Consider the following 25,468-nt stretch of genomic DNA (forward strand, 5'->3'; position numbering starts at 1 on the left):
AACTGATTTAACCCCTTAGCTTCTGTGCCTTTTCTCCTCCCCTTTTTGACTGTTTGGGGTAGTTCACACTTAGGGTTCCATAACTTTTTTCCTCATAAGGTATCCACGTCAAATTTGCATCTCTTTTTTCCAACATCCGGAGAAGTCTAAAGATACCTAGGGTTTGGGAATTCTCTTGGAAGGAACTGAACTAGCCAAAATATAGCTGCATTCTGTTCTGTTATGGACAAAATGGGAAAAAAGTGCTGTAGAAGAAAGCGTCTGTTTTGTTTTTCGTGCAAATGGCATTAACAAAGGATTTGTGGTGCTACAATCACCATCTTCCCAAATTTCAGGAACAAGCAGACTTGACTCAGAAAACCAAATTTCTTAACACAGTTTTGGCATTTTACTGGGAGATAGCCCTTTTCAAAAAGATTTTGTGCTGTCAACCTCCTTTCAGTTTGTGGTGGAAATGGGTGCGAAACCAATGGTGGATTCTAGAAAACTACATATTTCTAAAAACTAAACAAAAATCTGAATTCAGCAAGTGGTCATTTGTGTACATCCTTCAAGGTTTTCCTCTGAAACTTAACAGTTGAAATAAATAAATATTAAAAGTGAGTTCAAAATAAACAGCCATTTGTGTCTACGCTTTCATCTGTAACTTCTTCTTACTATGTCAGGCTTTCAAAACCATTAAACTGTTACATCTGCTGGACCCTTCCGGTGGTGGCGGGATATATAGGGCTTGAAGGTTCTCTAAGAACCAGAGGCAAGAGCCGAGCTGCTCCTTCCAGCCATTTATATTGTACATTATAAAGAATGGAAAAAGGGTATGAAGGAACACTCTGGATTTCTGAAATGTACAACAGATACTTAGTTAAGGAGCAGTGGTTGTTTGTACATCTCTGAATTTATGGGGACCCTTACTGGCATGTGTTTCAGGGGGCATTTTGTAAAATATCTTCTGTGTTACACACTTGCTTACATTTGAAAGGCACAAACATAGAGATATTCAATTGGTACTAACAAATGTTTTACTATGCTTTATTCCCACATATATCCCAATAGAAATGGTACCCTGCTTGTCTGGCTGGGCCTTGTGTCTGCAACACAAAACCCCCCAAAATGTGACCTAGGAGACATCATATTTCACCCAGCAGAATACTTGTTTTTTTTGCAGTGTGAGTAGCTGTGGATTTTGGGCCCTAGCTAGCAGACACCTTGTGAAACCCACCAAACCGGCACATTTATGAAACCTAGACCCCCGGGAAGTCCATGGTAGGTTGACATTTGTAACTCTCACCAGGTTTTTTTACCCAGAAACCCATACAAAGCTCAAACTTTACCCAAAAAAGCCACCATTTTCCTTGCATTTCAGTGAGAATAAGTCCTAAAATCAGCAGGCAGTTACAAAGTTTTTACCACCCAGCATTACCCCAAGTCTCCCGAGCAAAACAGTGCCTCGCTTCTGTGGGTAGGCCAAGTGCCCTCGACACGAAAGGGTGCCAAACACCACATAGACACATCACATTTTTCCACTGAAAAAATAAGTGTTTTTTGCCATGTGGGTGGCTGTGGATTTTTCGCCCAAGCTCAGATGGCACCTAGGGAAACCTAGCAAACCAGCACATTTTTTAAAGCAAGACTCTCGGGGGAGTCCATGGTGGGGTGCTTTGTGTGGCTTTCACTAGGTTTTTATACCCAGAATCCCTGCACAGCTCAAACTTTGCCAAAAAAACAAATTTTCCTTTCATTTCTGTGAGGACAACTCCTGGAACCTAATGGCAGCCGCAACTTTCCTACCACCTACATTCCCTGAAGTCTTCTGAGAATAATGGTACCTCACTTGTGTGGGTAGGCTAAGTGCCTGTGACACAAAAGGGCACCAGACACACACATCACATTTTTTTGCCGAAAAATGGTGTGCTTTTTGTAATGTGGGTAGCTGTGGATATTTGGCCCAACATAGCTGGCTCCTAGGGAAACCTACCATACAAGTACATTTTTGAAAAGTGTACATCCGGGGTAGTCCAGGATGGGTTTACTTGTGTAGGTCCCTCAAAGTTTTCTTATCCAGAATCCATAGCAAACCTCAAAGTTAGCTAAAAAGTCACATTTTCCACACTGTACTGGTCTGCAAAGGTGTTAGGCAGGGTTGTGTGCTAGCACCCACCCTATTTCCACTTTTTAATAATGATATTGCTTCCAATTTGCTACAACTGAAAGCTCATATTACATCTTTGGCAGGCTTTAAAACTCCGATCCTCTGATTTGCTGACGACATCGTCTTGATTTCCAAAACACCGTCAGGCCTCCAGAAACATTTGGATCACTTTAACGAGGTCTGTGTGGATTGGGGCCTCGAAAATAACACTTCAAAGACCAAGGTGATGTCCTTTAAGCAGCATAAATCTTTCAAGAGCAAATTAGTCCTTGGAGGAGACCCCCTAGAACAAGTAGATTTCTTTGTTTATCTTGGGGTTACCATTACAGAGGGTATGTCTTGGCATCCGCACATTAGCAAGGCCACCACCAGGTTAAAACAGATCTCTGGTGCAATATTTAAAGAGTTTTCAAAATCCTACTCTAATCCCATTTCTCCTGCACTGAAAATCTGCAAAGTCAAGGGTTTGAAGTACAGGGCTGAGCTGTGGGGTATCTTCAAACATGATGACATCGTAAAATCTGAGAACAAATTCATTAGGAACCTGATTTCCCTCCCAACCAACACTCTGTTATACCCACTGTTCTGTGATGAATGAGTTACTAGGGCCACGCATAAAATTCGCCTGCGGCCCTTATTGTACTGGAGGCGCCTGGGGACCACTCCCAAGCTCGCTCAATATGCTGATAGTTTGAAGGACGTTATGAAGGCTGACCAATTTAGTTCAACTCCATATCTCTCAAACATGAAGTCAGCCCTGTATTCATTACCACTCCATGATTTGTGGGACGAAGCAAATACATCTGTCTTTCTATCTAAGACTGATTTGAAAACGAAATATTGGTCATTTGTGGAGGCTGAGGATGTTCGGGAGTCAGCCGCTGCCAAGCTAACAAGTGATTACATGGACATTAAGTCATGCTGAGGGCTGGAATTATTCTGGAATGTAGTGACGGTTGAACTGCACCAAAAACTTTATTTTTATTTTCGTATAGGCACTCTACCCCTCAGGTTGTTTATATCAGGCTGGAAGGGCGAAGGAGATAGCACTTGTCCTATATGTGATCACAGGAAGGAAAGTGTAGCACATTTTATATTTTTTGCTCAGGCTAGTTATACCCCAGCACAAATGGTTGGCACTGATTTGTAGGTCATTAGGTGTACTGAACTATCAAGATGCCCTCTGTATTTTTAGATCAGAGTGTTCCATGCCAGTAGTTATCTCTATTGCTAAATATTTGGGTGCAATGTGGGTGCTATGCAAAAAAGCACTAGGTCGCTCTCTCCCTTGATAACGTTATTTCTGCGTGTCCCATCTGGACTGTATTGGGGAATCCTTTTAACATTTCATTTTCAATTATATGTTTTATTTTTATTAGTACATGTGAATAATTATACATATTTACATTTATATAAGTATTTAGGTACTAATGCATGTATCATACTATTTTAGACATATGTTGTCAGTTTGATGAATTGTACTTTTATGGCCCAGGTGGTCGAAATAAAGACTTTTGAACTGTACATTTGCCACACGTTTCTGTGTGGGAAGGTTGTGGGATCAGTGGGCTGGCACAAATTTCCTACCATCCAGTGTTCCGCTAGGTCTCTCAATAAAAATGCTTCCTCACTTGTAATGTGGCGATAATGACATGTATGGTAGGTGTAGTAATTAGTTGTGAATACGGCATCCGTGTTGGGAAACCTAGCAAACCCAGACATTTCTGAAAACTAAACACCCAGGGAAGTCCAGCGAGGTGAGGGTTGTGTGGATCCCTTTACATTTTCTTTCCCTGAATACCCTGCAAAGTTAAAATGCTGAATAGAAAACACTAATTTTCCTTGAATTTCTGAGACATTAACTACAGGAATGGTCAGGGATCCACAAACTTCCTGCCTCCCAGTGTTCCGCCACATGTCCCGATATAAATGCTACCCCACTTGTGTGCTTGGGCCTAGTGCCTACGACCGGAATGGATCCCACGGGTGTCAATGGTAGTCCTTGCATGAGGACTACTATTGATCCTGTTGTGATCCATGCCTGATGAGGGCATGAGGCCCAGGCACAAAAGTGGGGCAGCATTTTTATTGCCACAAGTAGGGTGATGCAGAGTGGTAGGAATTGTATGAATTCCTGTGGAGTCCATAAGTTTTCATCACAGAAATGGAAGGAAAATGTGTCATTTCAGTCAGTGTTTGATGTTTGTAGAGCATTGTGGATAAGTAAGCCTTGTGAGATCCATGCAAAGCACACCACTCCCTAGGTCTGTCTAGTGTGTGATTTGTCGATTTGCGTATGTGGAGCGTCAGCACGGCCTCAAATACCACACCTACTCCTATTGATTACCTCTCAACATAGCGATTTAGGGCCTTTTTGTTTCATTTTCTCTTGGGCCACCCTCACCAGTGGGCTACCATTGTTACCAGGAGTCATGTGGGAACTCAGGCTGGTAGGAAACCTATGGCTCCATGCAGATTTCAAGTCTTTCTGTCACAAAAATGTGATGAAAATGTGTTTCTTACCAAAGTTTGACGTTTGCAAGGACTTCTAGGTAATATTACCTGGTGAGAGCCAAGCAAGTCATGCACCCCTGGACTCCCCTGGGTATTTAGTTTTCAAAAATGTGCACATTTGCCTAGGTTCAGACTGAGCTAGGGCCCACAATTCACAGCTACCCATAATGACAAAAAAAACAATGAGTTCTTAGTAAGGACCATCTTACCACCACAGATAATTTGTTAAAGTTAATCCACCAGTTTGACTCCAGAAATACTGGCTTCAAAGCACAATTACTTATAAAAATTTGTTAATATTGAAACCAAGACTTCTGAAGGTAAGCCATAAAGCCACTTCAAGGCACCAACCACTTTATGGTCCATTCATACGCCATTCAATAACTGCACACTTTCATACTGCCAGTCTCTGGCCCATTTCAACTGATTAGTGCACTCCCATCAACGTACCGCTGCCATGCAAAGGTCCATCCCATTCTTACACCACTGGATGGAATCAGGTTGACAGCATTTTACTACCTGTCAAGTAATCGCCGCCTCCTTTCTGAACATTACCAAACACATGCCTAGTGAACCTTTTCTAATGGCTCCCATGACCACCACATAATGCTCATGTCTTGCATGTGTCTATAGCGCACTCACTATGGTAAATCCAACTACTTCCAGTTTGTGAATGCAATTTTTAGATGTCTGAATATGCCTCCAAGGTGTCATTCCTCGAAACTGAGTGAGTATACCTACCTTTAAAACTAAGAAAATCATCCTGGGGAACACTGACGAAGTTCCCTAAAGAGAACGTCATAAACTATGAAGAATGGTAGTTCTTGACACATAGGGCAGTCTGTCGGAACGTGGTATATGACCCATCCACTGCTATATACAGTGCTGTGACTGTACTGCACTTAAAACACAGCAAACTGAACCTCTACTAAGTTCTGACAGAGGAAGAACATGGCAAGTAGGTCAAACATTTTACCCATACTTGTAGCATTGGGTGCAAAGTTCTCTGTAATGGTATGATTTTTTTGTAAAACGCACTACCACCCGAAAGGGTATCCTGTCGCCAATGCTAGAGCAGTTATGGTTGGTCAATGGAGTGACCTAATCAAAGAGCCAAGTGTTCAGCTTCTTGTGGAATGCACTCATTTGTGAGATGGTGCATATGTGTAGAAGCAGCTCATTCAGCCATTTTGGAGCAATTATGAGAGGTTTCTTCTCATTGCTCTGCTTATGCTGAGCAAAGGTGTCTGGAAAGTTTCTGAGCTTGGGCAGTAGTCATGGACGAGACACCATCTTTGCTACTGGCTAAAAGACATCCTTTTAAAACACTATACTACGTAAAAGACAGATTTGTTGTTCCAAAACAGTCAGTGGGTGTGTGTGTTTGAGACGTGTGCAAGAGTAAATAAAGACAGTCACCTTATCTTATCATCTTTCCTAAATCTGCAGTTTCTTCAAAAACACTAATAAAGACAAAAAAGACACAGTATTACTACACCTTGCCACATACCCATCATCACAGGCTTTAGCACTGGTGGCACCCAGTGGAACAATCATTTTTAGTGCCCCACTCCCCTTCCCCATTACCTCCTCCTTGATTTCCCTCACTACCACCGGGCAAAAGTGCCCCTCATCTCTCCATAGCCTCTCTCTCAGATACACTTAATTGGCTTCACCAAAAGGAATGTATATCTACCCAAACAAACTCTTTTCTAGCAAAAGTAGGAATAGAGAATCAAAGTATAAAAAACTAAACATGGTAACTTATTTAATGCAGTTAGCATGCACCTCTTTGATAACAGTTTGTAACAGTTACTGTCCACCATGCAATAACAGTGCAGCCATAAAGGCTACCACCCAGCATGGGTTACTGACATCTGTCAGAGCGCAGAAGAACCATACCTTTAGCTTGTCACTGACAGGGGACAGGGCTAATTTACAGACTTCTTTGGGTTCAGGTTGCCTGTTTGCTGTTTTAGAATGGCAGGGTCACCACTTCTGGTAGAGAGCACCCTACCTCCACCCTCTTTTCTGCCCGCTGAGTAGACACCAACTCAAGCGGAACAGCTGCCTAACTGGTCAGGACTTCTTTGGCGAGGTAGGGCTTTCACCAGTGCCAACTTCACGGTTCTTCCCTACTGGTGTAGAACCTTCATGGTTCACTGGAACTGCCGCTTACAGTTGCCACCTCTCCGACACTTTCTCTTATTCTCTTTGTATTGGAGCTTACCTGCACTAGCTGCAAGTTCAGCCCCTCAGAATCCTTGGGGGAGGACTGGCTCTGGACCAGTACATCACCTTGGCTCAGTCCAACCTCTGGGTGGTCATTCCTAAGGAGACAGTCAAGGTGGGGGTATTTACTGCCAGCTCCCCTTCTCCAACTAAGGGACCCAGCTATTTTTAGGGGCACTAAAGCCATAGGCCTAACGGTGATCTCCCCCGGGAAAGCCTTAGCTCTTTTTTTTCTCACCTGGGATCTACTGGTTGGAGAGTACCAACTTGTCATGCACAACAGTGTGACTGGCACCGGGAAGTGGCTGTGATTCCATTTGGTGGAAGTGCTTACTCCCCTCTGGAATGCTCAGCTCATTTTTTGGGTCCACTTCCCAGTTAAAGGCTAGGGTGACCTTCTCATCTAGGGGACTTCCTTCTAAAGCTACACTGGGAACCCCTGCAGATGTACAAGTGGGTTTGTTTTTAGGACAACCGGGGTCCCTGGCTAGGTGCCCTGTCTTGTTAGAATTAAGCCATCAAGCATTCTGGGGGTTCTAGTTCTTATCCTAGTACCCATTTGTGGTTTGTTAGGTGTCTCTGGGCCCACCCTCGTGGGCAGGTTTTTGGGGGCCTTCAGGGGACTCCTTACATTTATCTTTTTTCAGACTGACACACTTTTTCTTCTGGGAGCTCTTTTTGGCATCTGTTTTCTGGTCTCCCCTACCATACTATTATTGCTCACTCTGGTTCTAACCCAATAATCAGCCTTTTTCCCCAACTCTTTGGGAGAGACTGGTCCCAGGTCTACTAGGTATTGATGCAACCACTCCTGGAAACAATTACTGAAAATATTTTCTTTCATAACTGAATTGCAAAGCCCTTCAAAGTAATTCACATGGTTACCTATTAACCAGCCACTTAGTGTTTTTAGTGAAAAGTCAACACATTCCACCCAGGACTGACTGTGGGTTTTTCGAGTCTCCCTGAAACATATTCCATACTCCCCAGTGGTGAGTCAAAAGCCCTCAATCATGGTACCCTTCATGAGGTCATAAGACTCTGCATCTTTCTCAGGTAATGCCAGGAGTCTAGCCCTGCATTTTCATGACAATAGTTCCCACAAGAGAGGAGCCCAATTCTTTCTGGCTACATTCCTTGCTACATAGGCTCTCTCTAATGCAGTGATCCTTTTGGTGATGCCATTATCCTCTGAATAGTTTGGGACAATCCCTTTGGGGAGCTTTGAGTTATAAGAACTTCCACTCCCCCTATTTATTTGTATGCTGCCACCAGAGATGGGTCCTAGGCCCAACTCTTATCTATCTTTCTCTATAGCTAGGAGTTGTACTTTTAGAGCTGCCCTCCTGGCTAGTCTTTCCAGAGCAAACTCTTCATTTTACAGTGATATTCTGTCTTGGGATGTCACACTGTCGCTACTATTGTCAGTGTTTTGAACTTCTGCAAGATCAGAGTCGTCTCCTCGTTGCTCTTTGGTAGTGTTTTACCCAGTCTTGAGGCCCTAGGTTTACACATGCCTCTAAACTGTTTCATGTTTAAGGCGAGGTAAGGTGTGAGGTTGAGTTTCTCAACCTGTACTACCGCCTCTGCTTATTATGTTTTACTAAGTTGGTAACCTTTTTTTGGAGAGGAAAAAAAAAACTAATAACATTGGTTTCCTAACTACAGTAAGGTTTGGTCTTTTATAACAGTAGTACTAAAAGGGAACTAACCAGGGCCCTGAAAATTATTTTAAAATTTGAAAAAATAGTCAGTTTATAAAAATACAATTTAACTAAAGGAAATTTCTGTATTTATTCCTGTGGTCAGTGGGCCAGCAAGCTCAAAGTCGTAGACCACACCGCTGGCCCACCAATGTAGGAAACTATCTCTCTGTACAGTGTACTAAAATGAAGTACACTATGTAGAGTCTAGGGAATCCCAAATGGGTATGCAGAGGGATAAGTAGATAATACTAACTCTCTTTTTGTGGTAGTGTGGGCGAGAGGTTAAGCTCATTAGAGGGTAGTGCTAAGCATTTTTTGTACTCACAGAGTTTATAAATAAGACACACACTCAAGAATAAATCTGAGACCAATTTGTAAAAAATAATGTTGATGTTTATATGATTTTTAAGACCAAGAGCACAGTTCTAAGTTAAGTACTTTCGGAGATGCGATTTTCCAAGGTTCGCTAAATATACCACTTCTAGGGCCTCATGTAGGTAGCTAAATACCGGTCGGTAACGGCCGAAATTCGGTAAATATGCCGTTACCGACCGGTATTTAGTCAAGTGAGATGTAGGAGGCCAAAAAACATTTTTCGGTAAATATGAAGCGGTAAATACCGATTCATAATCACCGAGTTCTAAAATACCGATTCATATTTACCGAATACATATTTACCGAATCGGTAAATATGAAGTGGTAAATATGAATCGGTAAATATGAAGTGGTAAATATGAAGTGGTAAAACTGAAAAAGACATGTAGGTAAATTCGGTAATTAAGAAATCCTTGAAATTTGGTAATTAAGAGTCGGTAATTAACACTGAGTGAAAGCAGGTGGTAAGCATCAACAGAGCATATAAGCAATCCCAAAATGCAACAGCGTGGACAACATGGCCGCTCTGTATGTCATTGCAAGGCGCCTACGTCTACAGGCAGCAGGTCTGAGGATATGGAGACGGGAGGAACGCATCTACAGACAGCGCATCACACTCTTCCAACTGACTGACGCAGAGATACATGAAAGGTACAGGCTACACCCCCAAACCATCATGGACCTGATAAGGGACCTGCACCCACTCCTGGACCAGCCAACAAGAAGGGCGCATGCCATACCACCACATGTGCAGGTGCTCTGCAGCCTACATCTACTGGCATCTGGCAGTTACCAGGGGGTGATAGCTGCGGTGGGCGGTGTATCCCAGAGTTGCCTGTCCCGTTTCTTCAGGAAGTTCCTGGATGCCATGATGCAGAGAATGCACCACTACATCAGCTTCCCAAACACACAGGCTGAACTGCAGAAAACTAAAACTGACTTTTATCACATGGCACAGTTCCCCCATGTCATTGGCTGTATTGATGGCACACACATCCCAATCTGCCCACCAGCTGCCACTGAGCACATCTACAGGAACAGAAAGTCCACCCACTCCATCAATGTGCAGGTAATCTGTGATGCAGGGAACATCATCACTGATATTGTAGCGAAGTTTCCTGGGAGCACCCACGACTCTTACATGTTCCAGAACAGTGGAATCCACACACGACTGCTTGCCGGAGAATTTGGAGAGGGATACCTGCTAGGTAAGTAACAGTGACGCCCCATGAAACCTGCAAATCATAGTGTATAGAGCCATGTGACTGATGGTTCCCTTTTACTCACCTAGGCGACAGTGCATATGCCTGCCGGTCATTCATCCAAACTCCCTACCTACACCCATCAACCCAGAGTGAGAGACGATATAACGTGGCACATAAATCTACACGCAATGTGGTGGAGCGCACGTTTGGACTACTGAAAAGCAGGTTCCGCTGCCTCCACAAGAGCGGAGGCGCACGCCAGTACACACCCATCAACTGCTGCAAAATCATTGCCACTTGTGCAATGCTGCACAACCTTGCCACGAAGAGAGGTACAGAGGTGGAACTAACAGATTTTGTGGACAACGAGGATGAGTCAGGCCAGCCAGAGGCCAACGCAGCTGGAGTGCCAACTGCAATAGATGGGAGAGAGAGACGGGCAGAGATCACATGCAACTATTTCTGAGTAAGTAAGGGGACACAGCCAGTTGTGGTATGTCATGACGTAGTTTTAATGCGGCACTACGCCATTACAACAAGATCAAGCCAATCTGGCAACATTGCATATTTACAAGGGGTAAGTCCAGGGTTACGTCACCCATTAGGAATTGGCTACGCAGGGCTGCATCAATGTTTGCGCACACGCGCTGCAGTGTGGGATGGCACGGATTGAGCATCCTCACTACTGCCAACCCCAAGCCGCCTGCTGCTCCTGCGTGTTTCTGGGACGGGGGGTGTGATGCTGCTCCTGCTGCTGGAGTCGATGCTCTCCGCAGCATCCCCTGCAGCAGTTGTGGCCGCCTGACTTGTTAATAGCACCTCAAGTGCACTTGTGACCTGCACCATCCCCCGAGACACGTCGCTGCAGCAGTGTGTCAGGCCCTCCTGCATCGACACAGAGCGCCGGCAGAGTAGAGAAGTGGCAGTTGCCAGACGGTTGAGTGCCCTGGTGTTAGTGTCCCTCCTCTGCTGTTCCCGGCGCCGTGCATCTATGTCAGCATCTAATTTGCTGCACAACAGCTGGATTGACTGGGACATGTCCCGAATGCCCGCTGCCATTTCACCCATCCCCACTGCCATTGTGCTGATGTTCTTGTCCATGTTGACAAAAGTTGATTTCATGCCCCGTATATGCCTCTGGACTGACATTATTAGCTATTGGACTCCTGAGGCGGAAGCCGGGAGAATGCATAACTTTGTCTTTTAAACATTTTAAAACTGTGATAACGTGTTTTTATCACCTCCCCTCCTACCTGCACTCCTGGGCTTCTCTTGAACAGCGCTCCTCGCTGCAACGACCCCTCACCTCCAGACGCCATTCTCGAGCGCGAGGCGCGCCACAGACACGCCCACTCTGTTGGCCACGCCCCTTTCAACTCCCCGCCTCACGACCATAAAGATGTGTCTTGGTAGGAAGCGCAGCGGACGAGCGCAGCGGGCGCGACGATTGCGCGCCGAAGGCAAGCCCGTCTGCGCCCGTCCGCGACCGACCGGGACTAGGGGCCTTACACTCTGCCCCACCTATCACCTACAGCCCGGACCTACTTCGCAGCTACCAGGGCCCCTGGCCCATCACGATCAGTACCAGCTCTCGCATCTCTGCTCTTGGCATAGCCTCCCTCTCTCCCCTCCCTCACCCTCCTCCTATTCTGGACACCCTGCCTACGACCTGTAGACCTGCTCCTCCGCCAAACCTTAAAACCATCACAGCTTTCTACCTCAACACCCGTTCTGCTGTTGCCCACTCACATGAACTCTCGGTTTTGCTGGACTTACAGGCCCCAGACCTCCTCTTCTTAACCGAGACCTGGTTCTGCGATGACTCCCTCCCTGCACTCCTATCCACCCTTCCAGCCTCCTACTACGCCCTCAGGGCTGACCGCCCTTCGGGCAGAGCCGGGGGCGGCGTGGCAGTCATCGCACGCACCGATTTCCCTTTTCAAATTCTCCCTCTACCTAACATTGCTACCACCGAATTCCTGGTGATTCGCACAGTATCCACCTCCCCTCCTCTCACCTGTTTCCTTACTTATCGTCCTCCTCAGTCCCCCCTGCAGTTTCTCCCAGATTTTTTGGAGGTCTTGGCCACCATTGCAATCAACAACTCCTCCATCCTGCTCCTCGGCGACTTTAACTTCTGGCCTTCCGATCCTGCCGAATGTCTGTCATCTAAGGATTTTTCCGAAACCCTCCTCTCCCTTAACTTCACTCCCCATGTTCACTCCCCCACTCACATCAAGGGTCACCAGCTTGACCAAATCTGGTCCCTGAACTGCCCTGTGGAATCCTTATCTATCTCCCCTTGCACCTGGTCCGACCATCATTTGATTTCATTTCTCCTTCCTATCCTTCCCCCAGCTATGCCCCCCCGACCCAAAAACACCTGGGTCCGATCATGGGGCCGGGTCAATCTTGAGAATCTCTCCTCTCTCCTTGCTGATTCTCTCCCGCCTCTTCAGGGCCTCACCACCTTCTCCCAGGCTGACGCTATAGACCAGTGGCTCTCCCGCAGCTGCGACTCCGTTGCCCCGCTCAAGCGCATCACCTCTAAACGCGACAAAGACGCCAACCGGTGGTTTAACCAAGAGCTTAAAGCCACCAAACTTATAGTTCGCCGCGCAGAGCGGGCTTGGAGGAGAAACTACTGCCCCACTTTGAAACTGGAATATATCAATATCCTTAACCAGTACAAAAAAAGCATCCTGGAGGCCAAAACAGCTTATTTCTCCTCCAAAATCCTAGCAGCGGAGACCCAGTCTAAGGAGATCTTCTCCATCGTTCACAACCTGGCATTCTCGGACAGAACTACGCTTAAACCTGCCCCGTCAAATGATCTCTGTCTTTCTCTTAATAATTATTTCATCCAGAAAATTATCACCATTAAGGCCAACATCCCCCCACCTCCCCCTTCTTTTTTGGATCCCCAATGTCCCCCTCCCAAAGGCAAACTAATCACCTTTCCCCCTATCACCCGGGAAAACCTGACTACATTGGTGCCTCTGATCAAATCTGGCTCCCCTCTTGATCCCTGTCCTGCCCATATCCTCCGCCACATCTTTGTCTCCTGTCCAGATCCCCCCCTTCACCTCCTCAATTGCTCCCTCGCGCAAGGCATAGTTCCTAGCCCATTGAAGTCTGCGGTAATTGTGCCCATCTTGAAAAAACCTGGGGCAGATCCTTCTGTCCCTGCCAATTTCCGCCCCATCTCCCTCTTGCCATTTCTAGCCAAGGTGCTCGAGCGCCACGTCACCTACGCCCTGAGCTCCTTTGTGGAGAAACATGGAGCCCTTGCCCCCCGCCAAGCTGGTTTCCGCCCCGCACACTCCACGGAGTCCGTGGTCATGTCGGTCCTCGACACCCTCAGGGAGGGTATGGACACCAATCATCACCAGGCCCTTGTGCTCCTCGACCTCTCAGCCGCCTTTGATACGGTGGACCACAATATCCTACTTTCCCGTGTCAGGGCGGCGGGGATCGAGGGGTCTGCCTTGGTCTGGTTGTCCTCCTTCCTGAGCGACCGCACCCAGGCTGTTCGCCTGGGTGACTTTACAGCGGACTTCCGGAAAGTCCAGTGCGGGGTTCCTCAAGGTTCATCTCTCTCCCCTCTTTTGTTTAATCTATATATCGCCCCTCTTATCTTCTCTCTCCAACAGATGGAGGTCGCCGTATTTAATTATGCGGATGACCTCCAGCTGGTCTTTGATCTCTCCTCTCCTTCTGCTGTCCTCAACTTTCAAACTGTCATGCTTTACATCAGGGACTGGATGGGCCACAATCACCTCAAACTTAACCCGGACAAAACCGAGTTGGTTTTGCCGGGCGGCTCATCCAGCCCCAGGTCCCCCCTTTGCTGGCCTCCCTCTCTTGGTTCTCCTCCTGTCCCCTCCTCCTCTGTTAAAACACTAGGCATCAAGCTCAATTCCCAACTCACCCTCCCCTCCCAGGTTAGCTCTGTGGTATCTTCCTCTTTCCTTTCACTGCGTACTATCCGCAAGGTGTCCCGCTTCTTTACTTTTTCCGCTCTCAAACTTATTATTCTGGCCATGGTGGTGTCCCGCCTGGACTACGGGAACGCCCTGTATGCCGGTATTCCTGCATACAGTTTGCGCCGCCTACAACAGATCCAAAACCAGGCGGCCCGCCTAGCCTTCATACTTCCCAAATTCCACCACTCCACCCCACTCCTGAAATCTCTCCACTGGCTCCCAGTGCGGGCTAGAATTCAATTCAAACTCGCATCCATCACTTTCCTGGCCCGATTGGACCTGGCACCTGCCTTCATCTCCTCTGAGATTGTTCCCTATGTCCCCTCTAGGGACCTACGTTCTTCTTCTCAGTCCCTCCTCACCATCCCTCGCTTCCGGAGAAAGAAGTGGGGCGGCTCCAAATTTGCCATTCTAGCACCAATCCTTTGGAATTCCCTTCCCCTTCATCTCCGGGCCATCACCCTCTATCCCCAATTCCGTAAAAGTCTTAAAACCTACCTATTCACTAAATCCTTTGAATAAATGCCCATCCCTCTCTCCCTGCTCTTAACCCTCAGTCCCCTCTAGCTACAGCGCCAAGAAACCGCCGGTATACGTGCGCTTTATAAGTGCTTTTAAACTCAAACTCAAACTCAAACATGACTGCCTTTGTTTGCAGGTGCTGTTGTTTTAACATGTTGCCCTCGAGCCCCGAGAAGATCCCATGGCTGTCAATGTTTGCTGGTGGACTCTGCACACGCGACCTGCGGCGCCGTCTTGCACCCGTCTGTTCTACCTGTGAGGTGTAGGGCACAGTGGCATGGCTCCCATCCTGGGGCATAGTAATTTGCTCCGGGCCCCTGCTGTCGTCAGACGAGGTGTCTAAGGCTTGCAGCCTGGCGGCAGCACGCCTCCTCAATCTCACACATGCAGACGGTGATGTGGCCGGTGACTCAAACATGAGTGGCGATGCTGGCTCTGGGTGAGGTGATGCTGGCTCTGGTTGAGGTGAGGCTGGCTCTGGTTGAGGTGAGGCTGGCTCTGGTTGAGGTGAGGCTGCCTGTGTTAGTGGTGCGGCTGCCTGTGGCACTGCTCCCTGGGCTGAACTTGTGCTGGCCAGTGCTGATCTGTGTGGCCGGTGTGCCCTCTCTCCTGCAGCATGTCCTGTCCTGCGCGATTTCACATCTGTGGACAGAAATGCCACATCTGCTCAGTGTACCTGAAGGGCTGCATTGCAAGCATCACATTAAAATCATGTTACACTCTCACATTGTCCTCTGCCTGCTTGTGGCTAATGTGTGTACCATGCCTTGTTGTCCTGTGCTATTTACTTCATGGTTGGGGGTTCCCTGACTACATCTCCCAGAATGCCTTGCCTGTCTGCACTAACACATGGACTGGAGTGGGATACACATTTCACAATGGGGGATGTGGGATAGGGGTAGGGGGGGCTACATTACTGTGCATTCGTCTTACCTTGTTGGGTGGCGGCTCTGGCAGAGCTGTCGGCATCCCCAAGGCCCACGACGCTCTCTTGCTCGATTGTGGCCTCCACCAGCTCCTCCAGTTCGGTGAGGGCAGGTGCCCTGTTGGTTCCACCCCCAGTCTGGCTGGCCTCCTTCTGGATTTCCCCCATCTTCCTCTTGGTTACAATCCTCAGGTCATACCAGCGCTTTTTGAGTACCTCTATGTCCCTGTGGGTCACTCCCACAGCATTGACCTGCGCCTGGATACCCAGCCAAATATTGCGCTTTTCTGCCTCAGGCACTTGCAGGGACTGCCTCCCAAACAGCTTCTGGTGCTGCTTCACCACCTCCTCCACCAGCACCTGGAGTTCCTTGGGGCTGAATTTTATCTTCCTCCTCCTTTCCCCTCCATCTCTCACTGTCCTCTGAATCGACATGATGTTTTTGTGCTGCACAAACAGGCACTGGCTCCCTGCCTCTCCTCTGCACTCCAAGCCTCTCCAGAGTCTGTTAATAGTGTGCACCTGCCTGGGTGTGGCCACTTCCTGGTTGGGTGGGGTGTGGTTGCACAGGATTGGCTGTTTCATCCAGTCATGTGATTTTTTTTTCCCGATTCGGTAAATACCGATTCGGTATTTACCGATTCGGTAAATAACACTTCGGTATTTACCGATTCGCTAAATACCACCTCGGCATTTACCGATTCGGTAAATTTCGATTCCTGAATACCGAATGTTACCGATTCGGTAAATATTACCGAATTATTACCTACATATAACTTACCGATTCTTAAATACCGATTCGGTACGGTTCGGTATTTAAGAATCGGTAATTTTTATTTACCTACATGAGGCCCCTAATGTGCAATTCCGCACCATAGGAAACAATGGCGAAAAAGCTGAAAATGGATAGAAATTCAAGCAATGCTTTCATGAAGTTTACCTTCTCTTTTTTGGTCTATGTCAGGACCAGGAGAAGTTTGGGATCATTACGGATTGGCCGGGAGCAGAGTGCCGAAGTCTTGGAAGCGGGTGCGCACACACAAAGTGGGGGGGGCACTTGAAAATGCACTGCACAGGGGGACTTACAATTAAGCCTGGGGGCTCATATGTTTCTAAAAAAGGTATCACCAGTGGATCCTTTTAAACCCTGTCAGTGTCCGACTGACGCATTGGGGAGGCGGTGCATGTGTTGGCCTTTGTCTGACACATGCAATTAAGGGGAAGAAAAAAAGCATCAAGGACACATTTGTAGACCAGGACTCACCATGGTTTTGATTCATACATTCAGGATTGTTTAAGGACAGGTAGCTCTTTCGACAGCTCTCCAGAGCTGAGCTTGCTCTTGAAACTGTATTATGTGGGACTATTCTGTGCTGCAGCTTTTCTTTAAATTGACACTTATTTTATAGCTGAGAGAGAATGTATTCAAAGAGTGAGATAGTGAGATCTGGGCTCTCTGCCAGAATGCTTGAGGTGTCCCAACTAGCAGCTGCTATCATTCTTGCCTTTTACTGTAGGGGAGTTAGCATGGAAATGCATACGATTGGCGCACTGCAATTTCTAGACAGAAGCCACAATTACTGGACATACCTCCAAAATGTAGGACTGTTGTTTACACACAACTAGGATGCCAAGGATAACATCTGGAGCATAATATATTGCATCAATTGAAGTGCATCAATGCTTTTCTTATAGCTTAGGTATTCCCTAGCCCAAAATGATGGGCACCCAATGCACATTGGTACCTCTCTCATCGCAGAGTCAAATGTAGCCTGCCCTTCTTACGACCATTACCTCTCCCATTTGCCACATGTACTTGTATGTTTTATTTTCTCCATAAATCTGAAAAAGCTGCCCAGTTCCCAAGCTGTGCAACCTCCTGAGACAATTCTGATGCTTTAACCAAAAGCTTTTAGCTTATTTGTACTTTTAGCTGCACTTTTATCATTATTAGTATAGGACTATAAGACATATCAAAATGCTAGGATTGTCTGAAGATAAGTATTGGCATATGTTGTACATCATCATGTGCACAATAAAGGTGGAAACCAGTTCTTAGCAGGATAGGGTCTGTGTATTGTTTAAATGGTTCTGTTAGTGATATTGTACTTCCATTTGAGACATTTTGTACATAGTATCATAAATACTGTTGATATGTTTTGTACTGCTGGTGCTAGATGAATTACACAACATTCATCTAATATGGGACCTCCTTTAATCCCCCTTTTGCTTCAAACAGGTCTCAGACTCTGTAGTCTCTGGTGGAGAAGTTTGAAGGAGCTAAACATGCATCAGCCTCCAGAAGAGGGAGCCATCTCTAATAGCACAGGAAGTCTAATGAGCCAGGAAGAGCCCAGATGGACAGTCCACATTGGAGAGCAATGTCTGTGTTTCAGACAGGAGGATGATACCTGGTGTGAGTACAGTAACAACTACAAAATCCTTTAAGTGACCATATGCAGAGACCGAAGTGAGCAGCATGCTCTGGGACCCCATGCCATTACTATTTGTGTTCTTGCAAAGGGCAGGCCTCTTTTTTCTTAACTAAACTGTACCATACTCTTATCGATATGCAAAAGAGATCTTATACATTTCATTTAGTTTATCCTACTTCTTTTATGCTTTATAGATAAAACTATTACTTGCATGCAGTGTATAAACATTTATTGAAAAATATATAATAGAGACGTTTCTCAAAACAAATTCCATGAGAAAAGTATATGCTTTTGTTTGCGTGACCAATGTTGACTTATAAATGTATTTATGTATAAAAGGAGAACCTTCTCAGCTGAAAAGTGGGGCGTTTGAACTGACTATCTTTTGTGTGGTATTCCCCCAGATATTTGCCTTCTTTAACTGAAACTGTTTTTGTTGGCCATAGTACTCTGCACACTTTACTCCTGCTAATCAGTGGTAAAGCGCATGTTCTCTCCCTTGTAAACATAGTAAAATTGGCATATACCTAATTTGAACCAGTAATGTACTTATAAGTCCCTAGTATATGGTTTTACAGGTACTTGGGCCTGTAACGTACATACTACAAGTAAGTTACAGCACTCATTGTGCCACCCACTATAGTAGCATTATAAAACATGTCTCGAGGCCCACCTTGAAGCTTTTGTGTGCAGTTTTAAACTACTGTTTCAACCCGGATAAATAAAACTTTTGGTACGCAAAAATCTTTTTTTAGTACTTATAAATCTCCCTTAAGGTAGGTCTTAAATGCCCATAGGGCAGGGTGCATGGTATTTAAAAATTAGAACATGTATATTTAATGTTTTATATGTCCTAGCAGTGACAAATCCCCCAAAGTTGTTGTTCACTGTTGCAAGACTGTGTCTCCTGTAGGAAACCACTGGGTTACATTGTAACAATTGAGAATGCTTAAGTTCAGTTTGGCAGCAGTTGAAAAATGATAAAGGACTCATTTTAGTAGTAATCTGCAATCGAAATTAATAATAGTCAGATTTCATATTACAATTTTGAAAATTATACTTTTAGAAAGGTGTCATTTTCTTGCCTAAGACAAATGTGCCTTTCTGCAAGTGCCCAGTATTACTTGACTGTTGAATGCCTTCCCTGTGCTGAGACATGAGTTGCTGACAGACAGTGGACAAAATGCTTTGATGTGGAGAGGTATTTTTCCTTCTTGTGCATGATGGCATGGTGGCTGTTCCCAGCTCCTTCCTGCACCTCACATTGTGTCTATCCTTTCACTTACAGAAGTAGTTCACACCTAGGCCTGCCTGAGCCTTCCATTGTCTTCCTATCAGCTTGTCTCAAACCGGTGTGAGGTGACAGATGCCCCATAACTGGTTTTGTGTTACGACATAGGAAGGTTTGCCCATTATTCTAGCCACACTTCTGGGTGGGCTTTGGACGCTCTGACCAGGGGAAGAGAAGGGTTATGCCATGTTGGAATAAGGTAAAGAGCTCGACTGTGGGATAGCTTACAGTTAAACACACAGGAAATGCTACAAAAGTGGGTAGGGTCACTCCTGGGGACTTTTACACCATTGGTTTGGGGAGTAGCCTGGAGTTTTCCCTATCCCTAGTCTGGCACTGATCATAAATGTGGCATCCCAAGTACTCTCATCTGAACATTCCTTGACCTGTGAAGAACCGGAAAAAGAACTGCTGTGCTCTCTGAAGAAACTAATGGAAGATTATACCTGCTTGCCATCAACTTAGAACCCTACAAGTTACTCCAAGGGTCAGTTGGCTGACCACCTGTTTCACCTACAAGGACACACCAAGCTTCCAGATGTCTTTCTTACACCTACCCAGCTAATTAATTCCAGCTGGACCTTCCATCGACTATGCTGTTTGCCTCTCCTAAAGTGATTCTTGAACCACAATTGCTGTCCCCATAGTCCTGGACCCTTGGCTGGTGTCAAAGTGTACTCCTCCTAAAGTGTCCTGAAATCTGGAACTTAAAAACTTTTTGCCAACTTTTTCCTCTGAGATCTGACAGGGGACCGGGAGCAACCTGAAGTTGCATTTGTTCTGTGCTATAGATTCAGGTTGTTCACTCTGCGTTCTTCTCTACAGCAGCAAATTCAATCCAGTGAGACTATGTGAAGAAGGGGTCTGACCACGTGAAGCCCTCTTTGTAAAAGGTCTGCAACATTGCCTGCTGGAACAATCCAAGCTCCAAAAAATTGAATAAAGGCCTGATTCTGAGTTTGGTGGTGTGGGAGCAGGCCACCACACCACCGCACTGCCAAACTCGATGGCCCACCAGATTAGGAGTTTTCTCCTGGTCTGGTGGGCAGTCCGGTGGCGGCACCGCGGCGGTGCCGTGCTAAGACACATATGTGAACCTTAGCAAGTCAGCGCAGTGGAAGTGCCAAAGCCCTTTGCTGCACACATGGACTGTAGGGTCCAAGCTGTGCAGGAACAGGGGGTTCATGCACACAGGGGAACACACCATGTGCCCCCCTGAATGCATCCCCAGACCTTGAGGCAACCGGGCCCTGTAGGGCCCCCTCTGTTTCCTCATTGCCACACTTTTGATGGCGGGCTCACTGCGATGAAGTTTTGCAGTGAGGGAATTCATAAAATACTTGGCCATGGCACCCCGCCAGAATATTGGGAGTCTCTGACCGCCACTCCACCACGGAGGGATCATGGACCCCTAGCGGTTGTGGCAGTCCAAGGGTGGTCTAACCACCAAACTCGTACTAGGGCGGTCGAGCCGCCAAACTCATAATCAAGTCCTAAGTCCGAACGTAGAAATCTCCACCTGATGAAGGCGAGAGAAGTATTTGGCCAGTTAGGGACCTTCTCTGGCTGCGAAATTCAAATTCAAAATTCAAATATCATCGTATTCACTGAGAACTTGTCCAGCAGATATCCGAGGACACGGAGGCCTCTTCGGCCACAGCCTGCTGTCTTGACCCACTTACTTCCATCCCAGAGGCTAAGTCTGAACGTAAAGCTTATCATGGGGACAAACCTGGTTCCAGTATCCGACCCACACTCCATTGTGGTTAGCCTTAAACCTTATCTTTGTCCTGGTGAAGTGCAACCAGATGATGCTGTTGGCTCTATTTTGAACCTTAAACTTTAAAAAATATATATCTTTGCTTCTATTTATTGGATTTTTGTGTTTTTGGTGTCATTTAATTTATTATAATATTCTCTATCTTTCTAAAATGATTTGGGATTTTGCTTGTGTTATGTTTTCACTTAATTACAGTTTGAGTGAGGCACAACTAACTCATTGCCTCTAAGTTGAGCCTGACTGCTTTTGTGCCAAGCTAGCAGAGGGTTAAGCACAGGATTATTTAATGACTTTTGTGGGTCATGCTTACAACGATTGTGATTAATTATGGAGGTGGAATCTCACCCTGTCAACTAATACTCCAGTTCTTACATTGGTATTTAAATACAGTGCTATGCCACAATATACTATTGTTTCAATCTAGGAAGACCCAAACACATCCCCTATATTTCAGCTTGCTTTGCCAGCTATAGGCTTGTTCGAAGGAATGGCAACAAAGAGGATCTGGCACAGCATTGTCTGATCAAAGAGACGAAGCAGAGGACAAATTTGTGAACTCAAGAAAAGGCTGAGGTACAGTAGAGGAGACAGATGGTACTCAGGGGAAAACAGAGGTAGGTGAAGATGGAAATGACAAGAAGGACCAGAGGGGGTGAAGAGAGATGTATAGTTAGGAGAAGCAATAGGGACTGGGAAAAATGGAGTTCATACAGATACAGAAAATTACTGAGGAAATAAACAAAGCTGGAAAAAGATAGTGTGATGAGGAAGAGGAAGTTCGAAGATGGCTGGAGATGTAGGTTTGAAGAGAGACACGAACTGATAAGAGATTGAGGGGAGACTAAGGAAAGAAAAGGAATGGATGAGGGACATCAAATGTGAAGAGAAACTAACTGGTGGAATGTCTGGAGCTGTGAAGAAAATGCTGCTGTACCCTTTTAGTCAGAAAGGGCCTAGTACAACTGTTGTACAACTCAATTGTTGTTTAATTTACGGATCTAAAAAACAAGAGATTTAAGGCACATAAAGTAAATTTAGGGATTTATTAATGCACTTTTGATTCATGCACATCCATTCATAGGGAAAAAAATCACCATTTGTGTTTTTCCTTTAAAAAGGATGTGGATCACTCACCCACAGTAGGTGGCAAGTTTCATCATGGGAGTTACTCCTGACCAGCAACTGGGGTTGCTAGATGCTTTCAACATGAGCTCTTCTGGACGAATTGTTTAAAACATTTGAAGAGCTTTATTATATGTGTTTATCTGATTTCTTCCAGGAGGTTTTAGATCAAGGATACAGACACATTTAGCTGTCTGTTAGAGACCTATGTTTCTAATATATTACATATACTAAGAGTGGCGTTTGGGTCAGCCCCTCCTCATAACTGACAAGTTAACTGTCTATCACTAATACCCCCCCTGATTCCATGGCTTTCCTCCCTATTCTTGTTCGTGTCTTTAAAATAGCACTTTGTTTAATAATATTTTGACTGGATGATCTATCCTTTCACATCTGATATCAGGCCCAGCTTTGCACCACATATAGTGCATATGAGGGATTATATTCTCTTCCACTACATCCCTCTTTCTCTACTCCAATTAGTAAAACGCCTTTCACCCAGCATCCACTTGATCATCTAGCCCCCTTATTAATTTTTTGCTGCTCACTGCAGCGTTGGTGGGTGGCAATTTGAAAACTTTTTTGACCATTCCAGATTGCCGTCTGCTTTCACTGTCGACATCTTGAAATACTATTTTGTGTTATATTTGACCAAATCCCATTCAAAGAAGGCTGCAGTGGATTCAAGTGCACCCATGCAGCCATATATGGACAGGATTTGTTTAAAAATAACAAACCTGAATTTAAAGAAGGCCACTACAGATATTCCCCCAAGCAGACCAGCCTGCTCTTCTTCAGTTGTACCTAATAGGTCCTACTTCCCAAGTCTACTATCTCCTCATATCTTGCCCACCCCTACCATCTTGCCAAAGGTCCTGGAGCTATGACTTCATCTCGGCTTCTACAGGATAATCTGCTTGAAGTGGGTCAATAGCTTTACTTTAGGGCTCTGTTTTTCTGCTCTTATTTAAGTATTGTGCCATCAGTAGGCTTGTTAATAATAGGTGGGTGACATTGTTTTCTATGGGCTCAGTAGCTAAAACCTTTTGAAAGTCATTTTTCTTAATAACTGTATGTTGGATTTTTGTTGTTTTGTTCTTCTTAAGTTTAGATAAAGATACTTTTTTTTTCTAAACTGGTATGGTGTCCATTTGTGGTGTTATCATTGTGTTACTGTGAGTGTTGGTACAAATACTTTACACATTGTCTTTGGGATAAGCCTGCCTGCTCGTGCCAAGCTACCAAGGGGGTGAGCATGGGCTATCTAGAGCGTGTATCTCCCTTACCTTGACTAGAAGCAAGGGTCCCTATTTGGACAAAGGTACCTACCTCTGCCAAATAGAGACCCCCATTTCTAACATGTAGGGGCCGATTCCGATCTCCCTTGGAAGGGCTACGAATGCGATCCGGCCAGAAAAAGTATGAGCCGTACGCGTGTTCTCCGCCCGACTCGTACAGCTGTACGAGCGAGCAAGTTCGATACGAGCAATGGGAAATTCGCCGACCGAATCGTTTCCGGGTCCGAACCGCTCCGTACGTCTCGTCCGTAACCAAACCGTGCCATACAATGGAGGCGATTTCCGACTGAGCCAGTATGATGCACGCGTCAGACAGACGGATCGAGCCGAAGTTTCCGGCTCTCAAAAGGTCAGGGAAGCTGCCTTTAAGGGTCTGCGTCGAAAGGCAGGTGACCCCCTGTCACCTGCCTTACTCGGACACTCGGACTCGGACACAGGGGGAGACCCAAAGGTCTCCCCAACACAGGCATGTACGGTGCGGATGGCACGATGCGTACCCACTGTTGGGGGCGCCTTTGTGCGAAACCTACCCATTCAGTCCCCATGTACATATAGTACGACCGGATCCCATTGACTTCTATGGGAGTCTGACCGAACCGAGTTCAGCAGCATGCGGCTGCATTGTACTCGCTCGGTCGGACTGCAGGAGTCCGGCTCGGTCGGAAAGCACTCCAGATCCAGCTCGTTCGAAGAGCTTTCCGACCCGGATCAGAATTGGCCCCTTAGTTTTATGTTTTGCATGCCTTAACAGTGAAAACACTATAAGTGTTTTTTCAGTGACAAGACTAGACTCCCACAGGCTAACACTGGTTTACCTTATAACAATTTGTTTAATTGATACATTCAGTATGAGAGAAGCTAAAGAAATACTTCTTTTAATCTGTCCTGTCTTATTTATGCCTGGCACCAGCAAGTGGGTGGGGGTGAGGCCTAGGCCTGCCCTGACCAATAAGGCAAAGGTTCCAGGAGCCAACCATACTCATTTTTGAGGGAGTGGCTGTTTGCCTTACTGCAACCAGTTCCAAAATTCCAGGTGTCAGGACAATTTCAAATTTGTGAAAGTCTTCGGCTGGGGGGCACGGAGTAGTGTCATAAAAAAATCATTATTGTCTTCCCACATCAAGCACTACATCCAGTTTGAAGCCGACACTGTAACCACAACAAACCCAGAAACAGAAATCTGTAAGCCAAAAGCAGGGCCCTCCAGCAACTAGGCAGAGGATATGGAAAAATTGGCATCCTGTTGGTCTCTTTCAAGTGTACCCGAGTGTTACATGCTGCTCAACAGACCTGCTAATCACTGTCTGAGCTACTGCTGGAGAGCTAATTTAACAGCTCCCTGGAGCTGCAGGTAGGAAGAGGTAATTTCCTAAAAGTTAATTTTCCTTATTATTTAATAAAAATCATACTTCACCATAAATTTGGATTTTCAATAACTATTTACATTTATGATTCCATTATTTTTTAGCTAGTCCCTTCCCGAGTTAGACGTGTTAGCATTTTAATCTGCAGTCTGGTGTTCTACGTAGGACAGGTAGGTCTGCTACAATGAAAATAGAATTTTGGGCCTTGTCACTGTAGGGACATGGTAATGGCAATTTTCAATATGTCCTAAGTTTAAATACCATGCATTCAACCTAGTGGGCCACAAGGACGTACATAGGGTTGACTTACTAATTCTTAAAAGGAAGGTTTTTACCTGTTACAAAGCATTATTTTCAGGGCAGATTTTATACTACAGCAATATATTATTAAAGAGGATTACCAGTGGATTAAACAAAATATTTCAATGCGTTTGCCAGCCAGTCGTGAGGAAACCGAGACTTGTAAACCATTAGTTTGGGCGTACTTTTTAATACAGACAATCAACTCTTTGTAGCCATACCTAACCAGGTTCAGGACGAACGCATTTTTACCATTGATAAGTT

At 45.7% G+C, this 25,468-nt stretch overlaps 1 protein-coding gene across 1 annotated transcript in view; it reads left to right on the forward strand.

The window, feature by feature from the left end:
* LOC146799152 (zinc-binding protein A33-like) overlaps nucleotides 1-25,468 on the forward strand; it is a 530,413-nt gene that overhangs the window by 61,728 nt on the left and 443,217 nt on the right. Inside the window, exon 2 of the mRNA XM_085628053.1 lies at nucleotides 17,854-18,030. Within this exon, the coding sequence (XP_085484179.1) occupies nucleotides 17,901-18,030 (130 nt within the window). The 5' untranslated portion in view covers nucleotides 17,854-17,900. The remainder of the gene's footprint in view (nucleotides 1-17,853; nucleotides 18,031-25,468) is intronic.

The sequence above is a fragment of the Triturus cristatus genome, chromosome 9 (genome assembly GCF_964204655.1).
Source record: "Triturus cristatus chromosome 9, aTriCri1.1, whole genome shotgun sequence".
Lineage (NCBI taxonomy): Eukaryota > Metazoa > Chordata > Amphibia > Caudata > Salamandridae > Triturus > Triturus cristatus.